We start from the raw sequence: 11,945 nt of genomic DNA, 5'->3' as shown, positions 1-11,945 counted from the left end.
CAGGGCTACCCCATACCCCTGCAGAAGGTAGGCGGGATCCACCTGTGGTCACCCAGCCCTGCAGGGTCGGGTCTCAGAAGGGTGTACACGCGGCTTCCTGAGGTATATAGAATCGTGGGGCACCAGGGCAAAGCGTGACCATAGCTGGGAGGCAGTGTGTGCGTCTGCCCAGCATCCCTGGGCCAGCTCGTGGTCTTGGGCTTTACGTTGGGCCCCGTCGGGTTGGAGACTGGGCTCTCTGAACACCCCTGCATCCTGTCTCCTCACCTGCGGGCCTGTCCACCTCCACCCCGGGGAACCTAGCCCTGCAAGGAAACCTGGGCTGCGGGCGGCTGTGGGGCTTTGAGCACTAGGCGCTGTGTCCCGGGAACTAACACCCCAGCGCATCAGGGTGCTGTGCAAGGAAAATGGAGGCGCTGAGGTCGGCGCGCGTGCAGGGGCGGCTTCGAGCTCGTGGCACCCGCGGTGCTCCCGGCGAGGGCCTTTGCTCTCCACTTTGGCTCCTCCTGGGGCTCTTGCTGGCCCAGAACTGTCCCCACGCGACAGCTCTAGGTGACCAGAGGCTGGCAGGTCCCAAGAACGCCGTCAGGTGTGGCTCCAGGTGGAGCACCCCCCGGCGCTGGGGCCGGATCTAAACAAACGAGGTCCCTGCAGCTTGGCGTGCGGCCAGGGCTGATCTGCTTGGCCCGAGTGGGGGCATCGGCCCGCACGGCAGCCCATTCGCAGCCATCCGGCCTGTCACGTGTCACGTGTCGCTGGGCACCGGGTATCCGCTGGCCCGCTGCGCAGGGCGGCCAGCGCGGCCTCTACCAACCGCGAGTGGCCGGCGCCCCCAGCGGGAGCCAATCAGAGCCAGACTTCCGGGGCGGGCCCGCGCACGCGCAGCTGCAGCCGCCAGCGCTCGGCTCGTGGGCGGGGCTTCCGGCCGCCGGGCTTCCGGCCGAGCTGCGCGGCGGATGGCCTCGCTGGGGGCCGCGTCCCGCGCGTCGCTCGCGGCCGCCCGCGCCCGGCCTCCGCCCCGCGGCCGCCCGCAGCCCGCGCTCTGCTCCGCCTGGGCCGCCGCCATGGAGCCCGCGCCGCGCTGGCTGGCGGGGCTGCGCTTCGACAACCGCGCTCTGCGCGCGCTGCCGGTGGAGACGCCGCCGCCCGGCCCCGAGGGCGCCCCGGCGGCGCCGCGGCCCGTGCCCGGGGCCTGCTTCAGCCGCGCGCGGCCCGTCCCGCTGCGGCAGCCGCGCCTCGTGGCGCTGTCGGGGCCCGCGCTGGCGCTGCTGGGGCTGGGCGCCGCCGAGGCCGAGGCCGAGGCCGAGGCCGAGGCCGCGCTCTTCTTCAGCGGCAACGCGCTGCTGCCGGGCTCCGAGCCGGCCGCGCACTGCTACTGCGGACACCAGTTCGGCCAGTTCGCCGGGCAGCTGGGCGACGGCGCCGCCATGTACCTGGGCGAGGTGTGCACGGCGGCCGGCGAGCGCTGGGAGCTGCAGCTCAAGGGCGCCGGCCCCACGCCCTTCTCCAGGTGCGGGTCGGGGCGCCGGCGGGGTGGTCCTCCGGGGGCGCAGGCCGGCCTCCCGCCGCGCGTCTGCAGAGCGGAACCCCGCCGGGAGAGCTCAGCGCGAGGCGGTCGGCTCTGCTGGACACGCCGGGGCGTTGGGCCAGTTCCGCGGGCGGCACCCCCGGGCTTCGGCCCAGGCGCTGGGTGGGGCGATGCCTTGCGTCCGGGCGCCTTCCTCCAAGCCCCCTGCCAGTCTGCCTCCCTCCAGCGCTTTCGACTCGTGTGCTTCCTCAGTGGCCCGGGCGCCCGCCTGCCCGCCGGGTCAGTCCCACCCCCCTTTTGCCTTCTCCCGCCAGCTCTCCTGGCCCGCGAGGCGAGGCTGTCAAAGCAGACCCGGGCCCAGGAGGAGCTGGTCCCACTGCGGCCCTGCCCATGGACCCCAGCAGGACGGGCGTATGCCGATTTCACTGCAAAGCACAGTCCACATACTTGCCCGTACTCTTTAAGTGCTTGTTGAGCGACTTTATGGATGCAAGCTGGCATTTTATGGTCAAACATTCTAAACCTGTGTTTCTTGTCCCTCTTCCTCCAGACACCCACAAGCCCACCATCCTCCCACCAGGCTCCGTCTCCCTCTCTCAGGCCAGATTCACAGGCCTTTTCTATCAACATCCTTAAACCTCAAAAAGATGTTTTCATCTTTTTGTGTTTGTGTGTGGTACATGGGCTAGAACCCAAAGGCGTTCTACCTCTGGGCTCCACCCCCAGCCCTATTTTTTTATTCTTTATTTTGAAACAGGGTCTCACTAAGTTACAGAGAGCCTCCCAAGTTGCTGAGGCTGGCTGTGAACATTGCAATCCTCCTGTTCCAGCCTCCCAAGTACTAGGATTACAAGTGTGCACCACCACACCCGGCACGTTTTCATCTTGAAAACTTATTTTGAAAGTGTGTTTTCGCCGGGCGTGGTGGCACACGCTTGTAATCCCCAAGCTTGGGAGGCAGAGACAGGAGGATTGCGCTGGCTTAGGAGACCCTCCCTGTTTCCAAATAAAAATGTAAAAACAGGTCTGGGAGTGTAGCCCGGAGGTAGAAGGGCTTCCAGGAACCCCAGTACCACCAAAAAGAAAAAGTGTATTTTCACAAATCATAAAAACCAGCCTTGTGAAAGTAATTTGCTATTGGAAGACTTTTGTGTTTGTGTTGCTGGGAGTTGGCCCCAGGGTCTCCAGCATGCTAGGCAAGTGCTCTGTCACTGGACCAGCCGTGGAGGACGCTTTCTGTGTTTGAAGACTTGAGGTTTTTAATCATGCTTCCAGGCCTGGGATCTATGATCCTTTTTTTTTTTTTTTTTTTTAAGAGTCTCTTAAGTTGTTCGGGCTGGCCTGAACCTGCAGTCCCCCCGCCCCAGCTTCCTGGTCGCAGGGATTACTGGCGTGCACCACTGCCTGGCTCCAGATGCTTCCCCTTGGTTCTTGCTCCGGCCTGCTGCCCCTTTGTCTGAGTGCCCCTGGCCTTGATGTCCCCACACTTGAGGCCGTGTCCAGTGCAGTTGTGAGGCCAGGACTGCTGGAGCGCTCAGGTGTGCTTTTGGGAATGGGTAGGTGACTTCTTGCCCTTCTGCTGTGCCCAGGCAGGTAAGCCAGGTCCATGCTGAGTCCTCATCCTAGTGCAAGGTTCACAAGCAGAACCCAGGTGCAGTTGGGAAAAGAACAAGTTAATGGTTGTGCAAGAGTCCGACGTGGTGGTGCATACTCACGATCCTAGTGCTTGGGAGGCTGAGACAGGAGAATCACAGGTTCGCGGCCAGCTTCGGCTACTTAGTGAGGCCCTATTTCAAAAAAAGACAAAAATAGGGCTGGGCTTATAGCTACAAGTTAGAATCCACCTGAGTTCAATCCCCAGTACCACCAAAAAATAAAATTGAGCTGGGGATCCAGCTTGGAGGTAGAATGCCTCTGGGTTAAATCCCCAGCACCAGGGGTAAAAAAAAGTTGTGCCAGACCACCTAGGGTGGAGTACAGCTCCGGCCCGCAGGCCTGCTCTGGCCTGTGCTGCTGGGGCCGCGCCTGTGGGCCCTTAGCTGGGTGCCCGGTAGCCAGCCTTGCCTCGGCTTTCACAGGTCGTTTCAATTGTTCTGCTGTAAGTAGTACAGTACAGGGGTGTACTTTATTTAGGGGTGCGCATTATTGTAAGATTGTTTCTGTAAATAAATTTGTGAATGTAAAAATGCAGGTCTGAGGTTGTGTTTGGAGCTGGGGGGGGGGTCTTCTCTGTCTGGGTCTTCTCTGCGGCTGAACTCGGTACAGCTACCATACCCAGGTGACACTGGGCCCATGAGTGTCTGGAATCAATCTGAAACAGACTTTGGTCTGCAGTGGTGTTGGAGCTATGCAAAAACCTCATTAAAGAGCTTTTAGGGATAAGCCGGGCATGGTGGTGCACGCTTGTAATCCCAGCATTCAGGAGGCTGAGACTGGGAGATCACGGTTCGCGGACAGCCTCAGCTACTTAGTGAAACCCTCCGCAATTTAGTGAGACTGTTTCAAAATACAGAACTAAAAAAATAGGGCAGGGGGTGTAGCTCGGAGGTCGAATACCCCTGGGTTCCAGACCCACAAAAAAAAAAAAAAAGCTTTTAGAGCTAGACTCAGTAGTGTATTCTTATTATCCCAGTACTTAAGAGGCGGGACAGGAGGATTGCAATTTTGAGGCCAGCCTCGGCAACTTAGCAAAACCCTATTTTAAAAAGGGGGGGGGGGCTGGGATGCTGGGTGTGGTGCCGCACACTTGTAATACCAGCATTTGTGATGCTGAGACCAGAGGATCGCAGTTTATAGGCAGCCTCAGATACTTAGGCCCTTTGCAACTCAGACCCTGTTTCAAAATTTAAAAGACTAAAAAAACAGAACTGGGGGTGTAGCTCGGGAGTGCAGTGCCACTGGGTTTCATCCCCAGTACTGAAAAAGAAAAAGAATTTTTAAAAGGGCTGGGGTATAGCTTAGAAGTAGAATGGCCCTGGGTTCAATCTCTAGAACCACACAAAAGCAATTAGGGTGCTTCCTTTCTGGAGAAGCCACCTGCCTGACTGGCCTGGGGCCTGTGTTTGGTTTCAGACAGGCTGATGGCCGCAAGGTCCTGCGGTCCAGCATCCGAGAGTTTCTCTGCAGCGAAGCCATGTTCCACCTGGGGATCCCCACCACGCGGGCTGGGGCCTGCGTCACGTCTGAGTCCACAGTGGTGCGCGACGTGTTCTATGATGGTAATCCAAAATATGAAAAGTGCACGGTTGTGTTGCGTATAGCTCCCACTTTTATAAGGTAATGCCGGGGTCCCGATTTAGGCCTGTCTATGCACGCTTGCTTGTAGGCTCGTAGATTTGCACTAATGCAGCCACAAGGTTGGGTAGGACGGACGAGTGGAGACAGTTCCTGGCCTCTCAGGATGTCCAGCTTGTCCTGAAGCAGACACCTTGTACCCACCAAGGGGCAGGTAGTGCAGAGGGCTCTGTCCTTTCTGGATCAGGGTCCTGCAACTGTGCCAAGCCCCTCCCCAGGCTCTGCAGGCCTCATCTCAGCCAGAAGTGGTGATGAGGCCAGCCCAGGCCAGTAACTCGTGCAGGACCCTGCACACTAGAGGAGCGTCCCTGGGAAGAGGGGCTGCCCAAAAAGAAGGTTCTGGAAAGGTGCACACACATGCTGTTTCCTAGGAGTTTATGACAAGGATCTACCAAGAAAAGGGCCTTATTCAGTGTCTTTGTAAGTGAACAAATTGAGCTTAGGAGGGCAGTACACATTTGTAATTCCAAAATCAGGCTGAGGGTGTAGCTTAGATGTAGAATGCCCCTGGGCTCAATCCCCAGTACAGCAAAAATAAATAAATAAGGGCTTGGGTGTGTAGCTCAGAGGTAGAACACCACTGGGTTCAATCCTCAAGTAAATAAACGGGCCCATCCACAGCAAGTGCTGCAGTCCTTGGGGTCATCACTGCCACTCGGTTGCTCATTAACTGAAGGCCTGTCTTTGCCATCACTGCTGCCTCCCTGATTACCTGAACCCAGAGCTGTCAGGAGGCCAGGACCGTGGTGACCTTGTAGTTTACCCATTCTGCCAGGCCTAGACTGGCCAGTGCCCTGATGAGACCAAGTGCGTCAGTCCCTGGCTTGCCCCACACTGGAAGAGGGAGGTTGGTGACCAAGCTGTGCTCCGTCCTTGAAGGCTCCCTCCATAGTGGCTCTGTTGATGTTTGGATGGTGGCCATCGTGGTCTCGTATGATGTCATAGAATCGCTGACATCTGCCTGCTGGTTGCCAGTAGCAACCCCAGTTAGGGCAACCAAAATCTCTCCAGACATGCCTGCTGTACCTGGGGGATTTGCCCTGTTGAGAACACCAAGACCTCTTATAAACACAGTCTGGTAAGGCCAACCCTACTTGTCCTGCTGAGATGCTAGGGGCAAAGAGCCCTCCTCATGCCAGGCAGGGTGGTACACACCTACAGTCCTTGTACTTGGGATGCTGAGACAGGATCACAAGTTCAAGGCTGGCCTCAGCAGCTTAGCAAGACCCTGTTTTAAATTTAAAAGTAAAATAGAGCTGGGGGTGGTGGTCCACGCTCGTAATCCTAGCATTTGGAGGCTGAGACAGGATCGCGGTTTGCGGCCAGCCTCAGCTAACTTAGGCCCTTTGCAATTCAGTGAGATCCTGTTTCAAAATAAAAAGAATTAAAAAATAGGGTTAGGGGTATAACTCAGAGGTCCCTGGATTCCATCCCCAGTACAACAAAAAAATAAAAGTAAAACAAAATAGAAGCTGGGCGTGGTGGCACACGCTTGTCATCCCTGCGCTTGGGAGGCAGAGACAGCATCGCAGTTTGCAGACAGCCTCAGCTTCTTAGTGAGGCCCTTCGCAACTCAGTGAGACCCTGTTTCAAAATAAAGAATAAATAAGTCTGGGGTGTAGCTCAGAGGTAGAATGCTCCTGAGTTCAATCCCCAGTGCTGCAAAAACAAATAAAATAATAATAATGAAAATAAAAGACAGCCGGGCGTTGTGGCACACGCTTGTAATCCTCGCGCTTGTGAGGCTGAGACAGGAAGATCGCACAGGTTCGAAGCCAGCCTCGGCTACTTAGGCTCTCAGCAACTTAGACCCTATTTCTAAATAAAATATAAAATAGGTCTGGGAGTATAGCCCGGAGGTAGAAAGCCCCTGGGTTCCACCACCAGTACCACCAAAAAAATTTAAAAATAAAAATAATAAAAGAGTGCTGGGGTATATTCAGAGGTAGAACACCCCTGGGTTCTTCAATCTGGGTGGGAAGAGACAGCTTGGTGGCTCAGGAACCCATGGGCCTCTGAGTGCCGGCACCCCGCCACGCGGAGCCTGGCTGAGCTCTGGCTGGTGGCTCAGTGTGCCCAGGTACTGCTGTTCCACTGCAGGCCACAAGGTCCAGCAGCCACCGCTCCCTCGCTCTTCTCACAGGGGCTGGGGTCTGCCTGCCCTGTTACACTCTGGCCTTCCTCCAGGTTTGGATCCTTTGAGATTTTCAAGCCTGCTGATGAGCTCACGGGGCGCGCCGGCCCCAGCGTGGGACGGGATGACATCCGAGTCCAGTTGCTTGACTACGTGATCAGCTCTTTCTACCCTGAAATCCAGGCTGCCCATGCCAGTGACCGCGTACAGAGGAACGCTGCATTCTTCCGAGAAGTAGGTGGAGCCGCACACAAGCCCTCCCGTGGACCAAGGCTGTTGCCCAGCACCCCTTTGCAGGTCCCTTCACCTCTGTGGCCTGGTGTGCTGGGCAGCTGGTGAGCACTGGCCAGGCCCTGATACTGCAGAAGCTGGAGGCACTCTGACTTAGGAGCTGACGGGGCTGCCCAAGCTGGGCCCTGGCCCGACCCCCCCAGGACCTTCCACTGTGGCCCCCACTCCCACCCACTCAGTGCACATGTGCACACGTGATCTGAAGGTGTCCTTGTCACGGGGCATCTGTGTGGTGGAGAAGGACCTCAGCTGGCTGGGGACCTGCAGCAGCAGTGGGCGTGGGGGAAGGTCTAGCCGGGTGGAGGTGCAGGGAGGGCAGCACTCAGCACCTTCTCCAAGAGGGACAGGCTGCCAGGCACCGTGGGACCAGGCCTGGGGCACTGGGTCAGCAGGGCGGCGCAGCAGGAGTCTGGGCCCTGTCGTGCACCTCAGCCGGGGCTCCTGTGGCGGTGGTGGTCTGTCTTTGAGGCAGTCCCTCTGCTGGTGAAGCTGAAGGCAGCGCACCCGGCCCAGCAAGGTTCTTGCAGCAGGGCGCCTGGTGCTGGGGTGGGCGGGCTGGGCCTCGGCAGGCTGTGCCGGGCAGTGTAGAGCTTGCTGCTCTCTTCCATGAGATCCAGCCAGGCCCTCATGGTCACCTGGCCTGAGTCTGGGCTGCCTGTTTTCTGGTTTAGATAAAAGCATTAAAAAAATGGCATAAAACTAAGGCACAACACAGCCAGCTCCTCTGAACTCCCAGTGCGTAGGGCATGCAGAAGACTGAACAGAGCCCACGGCACCGCAGAAGCGCTCTGGCTTGGAGGAGCGGGAGGTACTGGCGAGGAGGGGTCCTCAGTGCCTGTCCTGCCCTAGGTGACCAGGCGCACGGCCCGCATGGTGGCCGAGTGGCAGTGTGTCGGCTTCTGCCATGGTGTGCTCAACACCGACAACATGAGCATCCTGGGGCTTACCATCGACTACGGGCCCTTCGGCTTCCTGGACAGGTGAGGTGCTACGGGGGCTGTGCCCAGCTGTGTCCAGGGCCCCGGGTGAGTGCTGGGGGGGCGCCCCCCCCGACTGCAGGTGGAGCACACAGAGTGAGCAGAGAGCAGGGCCTCGCCAGGGTTTTTGTTGTGGTACTGGGGATTCATCCCCAACCACACGCACAGTGCCTCAGACAACACCAGGTGCTCTGCACAGTGTTGTGCGCCCAGTCTGATTTTATTTGGGAACGTCTCAAGTTGTGGAAGACCTCACTAAGTAGTTGGGGCTGGCTGTGAACTTGAGATCCTCTTGCCTCGGCCTCCCAAGTCCTGGGATTACAGGTGTGCACCATCATGCCCAGCCCTCCAGGAATGGGACAGACAGGCCCTCCCCTCTGGGGGTCTCCTCTGCAGTACTCCAGCTCTCGCCCTGTGTGGCAGGTATGACCCCGACCACGTGTGCAACGCCTCAGACAATGCCGGGCGCTATGCTTACAGCAAGCAGCCCGAGGTGTGCAAGTGGAACCTGCAGAAGCTGGCTGAGGTGCTGGAGCCCGAGCTGCCCCATGAGCTGGGGGAAGCCATTCTGGCCGAGGAGTTTGATGCCGAATTCCAGAGGCACTACCTGCAGAAGATGCGCAGGAAGCTGGGCCTCTTGCAGGCGGAGCAGGGCGATGGCGCTCTGGTCACCAAGCTCCTGGAGACCATGCAGGTGACTGGTGAGTAGCGGGGTGCGCGCCATAGCCAGCCCTAGTGGCCTCACTGGGCAAAGACAGGTTACGCTTTTAACCATTTTCAAAAAGCATAGCCATGGCCAGGCATGGTGGCACATGCCTGTAATTCCAGAACTTGGGAGGTTGAGATAGGTTCCAGGACAGTCTCAACAACTTAGCGAAGCCCTCTGCAAGTTAGACCGTTTCAAAACAAAAGGGCTGGGAGTGCAGCTCGGGTAGAACACCTGGGTGTCCTTGGCACCACAGCGTGCAGGACTGTGCAGAGCATTCACAGTGCTCTGCAGCCGGTCTTCCAACTGGAACTGTCCTCTTGAGCACCCTCTGGGGCCTCCAGCCTGGCCTGCCCTCTGCTGGTCTCTGCGTTTGACTGCTCTGGTTCCTTAAGTGCAACCAAATAGCGCCCAGCCCGCCATCCTCCCTGCTCACCCATGTCAGTGCAGGTCAGAGTCATTTTGTGTGTGGTTCTGGGAATTGAACACAGGGGCAAGGACTCCACCACTGAACTATATCTCCAGCCCCTAATTTTAAGACAGGGTCTTGCCTGGGCTGGCCTCCAACTTGCCATTTTCCTGCCTCAACCTCCCAGTTGCTGAGACTTCAGGAGTGTGCCAACATGTGCTGCTACAACTCTTCTTGCTTGACTGAAACACGGGGCAGGCCGCTTAGTACAGGTCGCCACCTACACTTCTAGGTATCTCAAGCGAGTCATGCACTGGCTTTCATAATCCAATACTTCATGTCTGTATCAGTAGTGAATCTTTTTGTGTCACCTCTTTGTGTCTAGAGAAGTTTGTTGCTTTTTAAAAAGAAAAAGAACCAATTATTACTTTGGGGTTTTTTTCTATTATTTTTTTGTGGTACCCAGGGTGAAACCTGGGGGCTTTTACCCCGGGGCTGTACTCCCAGACCTATTTTATACTTTACTTGGAGACAGGGTCTCACTAAGTAGCCGAGGCTGGCTTTGAACCTGCATGAGCCTCCTGTCTCAGCCGCCCCAGCGTGGGGATCCCAAGCGTGCGCCCCCATGCCCGGCTCATCTCGTTAGAGCTGAATGTTTGCTTTGCATATCGCAGGGTTTTGTTGTTCAGAGCATGGATCCGTCTCTTCTCTGGCTCTCCAGTTCTTGGCCGTCTGTGTGGCCACCTGTTACGCCTGGTCGCTGCATGGCGTGTTTCATCCTGTGTTGACTCTAGAGCAGGCCCCTTCTACTGCACGCAGTGGGTCCTGTCTTCTGCCCTTTGAGGAGGTGCTTGCCCATGGCTGACAGGGACGTGTCGTTTGTCTTAGAGCTTTTCTTGTTCTTTTCCATTCTACCTTTGTTTAGTTTGACCTTTCGTTTTTTAGATGTTTCTTAGGGTGGACACATGACATGTCAGGCTGAGGGCTCTGTAGGGGCGGCAGGGAGGGCCGGGCCAGCCTCTCGTGGTACCACAGGGCCACAGGAGGGGGCTGGTGAGGCAGGACAGGCGTCCAGGGCTCTGCGCCGGGAGAGGGTGTGGTGGGTCTGGGAGGTGGGCCTGCGTGTGGCTCCTGGCACCTGAGCAGACTCGTGTCCAGGTGCTGACTTCACCAACACCTTCGCCTTGCTGAGCTCCTTCCCACCCGAGCCACAGTCACCAGACCTGCCCGAGTTCCTGGCCAAGCTGATCTCACAGTGTGCCTCCCTTGAGGAGCTGAAACTGGCCTTCCGCCCCCAGATGGACCCCCGGTGGGTACTCAGGTCTTGCCTTGGAATTTGTTTTCAGAAGGGGGGAGCCTTCAGAAACAGGCTGGTGGGAGGGGATAGAGGCATACCTGGGCCCACTGCCCCCACGCCCAGGAACGGGGACAGTCAGGCCGTGTCTCCAGTGTTGGGCCCACTGGTCATAAAGGGTAGGTGCCAACATGGGGTGGGAGCGTGGCTGGCAGGGACTGTGCCTGCAAGCACCTCTTTACAAGAGCTTGTGGCTCAGGAGCGATCCAGCCCACACTCAGGACGAGACATGGGAAGTGCCGGTTGTGGCTTCTGAACAAGAAAACCAAACAGGTCATACAGAAAGGAATTTAGTGGGTAGTGGGGGCAGTGACTGCCCCAAAGACGCTACACTCGGAGTTAATGACTCTCCAGCCCAAAAGTGGCATTTGGTTAGGATGCAGAGAACATTCCCACCTTTTCCAGCCAACCTACAGCACCTGCCTGGTGCAGACCCTCACCCTTGCCGTCCCCACAGGCAGCTCTCCATGATGCTCATGCTGGCGCAGTCCAACCCGCAGCTCTTTGCTCTCATCGGCACCCGGGCCAACGTCACGAGAGAGCTGGAGCGGGTGGAGCAGCAGTCCCGGCTGGAGCAGCTGAGCCCTGCAGAGCTCCAGAGCAGGAACGAGGGCCACTGGGCCGACTGGCTACGGGAGTACAGGTCAGGGCTGCCACTGGCTACAGGTGACCCTGAAAGCCGGGGCGAGGGGTGACCACAACCTGTTTCCTGGGATGTAATTCCAGGGCCCGGCTGGAGAAGGACATGGAGGGTGTTGGCGACACTGCCGCGTGGCAGGCTGAGCGTCAGCGTGTGATGCACACCAACAACCCCAGGTATATCCTGAGGAACTACATTGCACAGAACGCCATTGAGGCTGCCGAGAAGGGAGACTTCTCAGAGGTAAGCGGCACCGTTCCCTGCACGTCCCCGAGGGCGGGCTGGCCCTGGCCGAGCTCACCCTGTCTTCTCCAGGTGCGGCGAGTGCTGAAGCTGCTGGAGTCTCCTTACCGCAGGGACGGGGAGCCCCCCGAGGCCGTTGAGGGGGCGGCCAGCGGGTGGACCGCCTATAGCAGCAAGCCGCCACTGTGGGCAGCGGAACTCTGCGTGACCTGATCCTCGTAGTGGCCTCGGGTTCCCAGGCCCCAAGTGTGGCCGAGCTGCAGAGACACTGTCTCCACTGTCTCTCCATGACGGCAGAGGCCTCCAGTCAGCATCTGACCCGCCTCTGTTTGACGCCAGCTCAGTGGCACTCAGCAAGCCCAGCCCGCA

At 58.1% G+C, this 11,945-nt stretch overlaps 1 protein-coding gene across 1 annotated transcript; it reads left to right on the top strand.

Annotated features, from left to right (window-relative positions):
• Positions 1-929: 929 nt before the first annotated feature.
• SELENOO (selenoprotein O) lies at positions 930-11,789 on the top strand (the record flags this gene model as incomplete). The annotated part of the gene is made up of 9 exons (XM_080706632.1): positions 930-1,510; positions 4,601-4,804; positions 7,010-7,190; positions 8,097-8,227; positions 8,648-8,925; positions 10,498-10,648; positions 11,151-11,336; positions 11,420-11,576; positions 11,649-11,789. The coding sequence occupies exons 1-9, from the start codon at positions 957-959 to the stop codon at positions 11,787-11,789; spliced, it is 1,983 nt and encodes a 660-aa protein (XP_080562758.1). The 5' UTR covers positions 930-956.
• Between the last annotated feature and the right edge of the window lie 156 nt (positions 11,790-11,945).

Source organism: Muscardinus avellanarius (genome assembly GCF_963383645.1).
Source record: "Muscardinus avellanarius genome assembly, chromosome: 11".
NCBI classification, from domain to species: domain Eukaryota; kingdom Metazoa; phylum Chordata; class Mammalia; order Rodentia; family Gliridae; genus Muscardinus; species Muscardinus avellanarius.
Note: the sequence above shows the minus strand (reverse complement) of the source record. Positions and strands in the feature narration are given on the sequence as shown.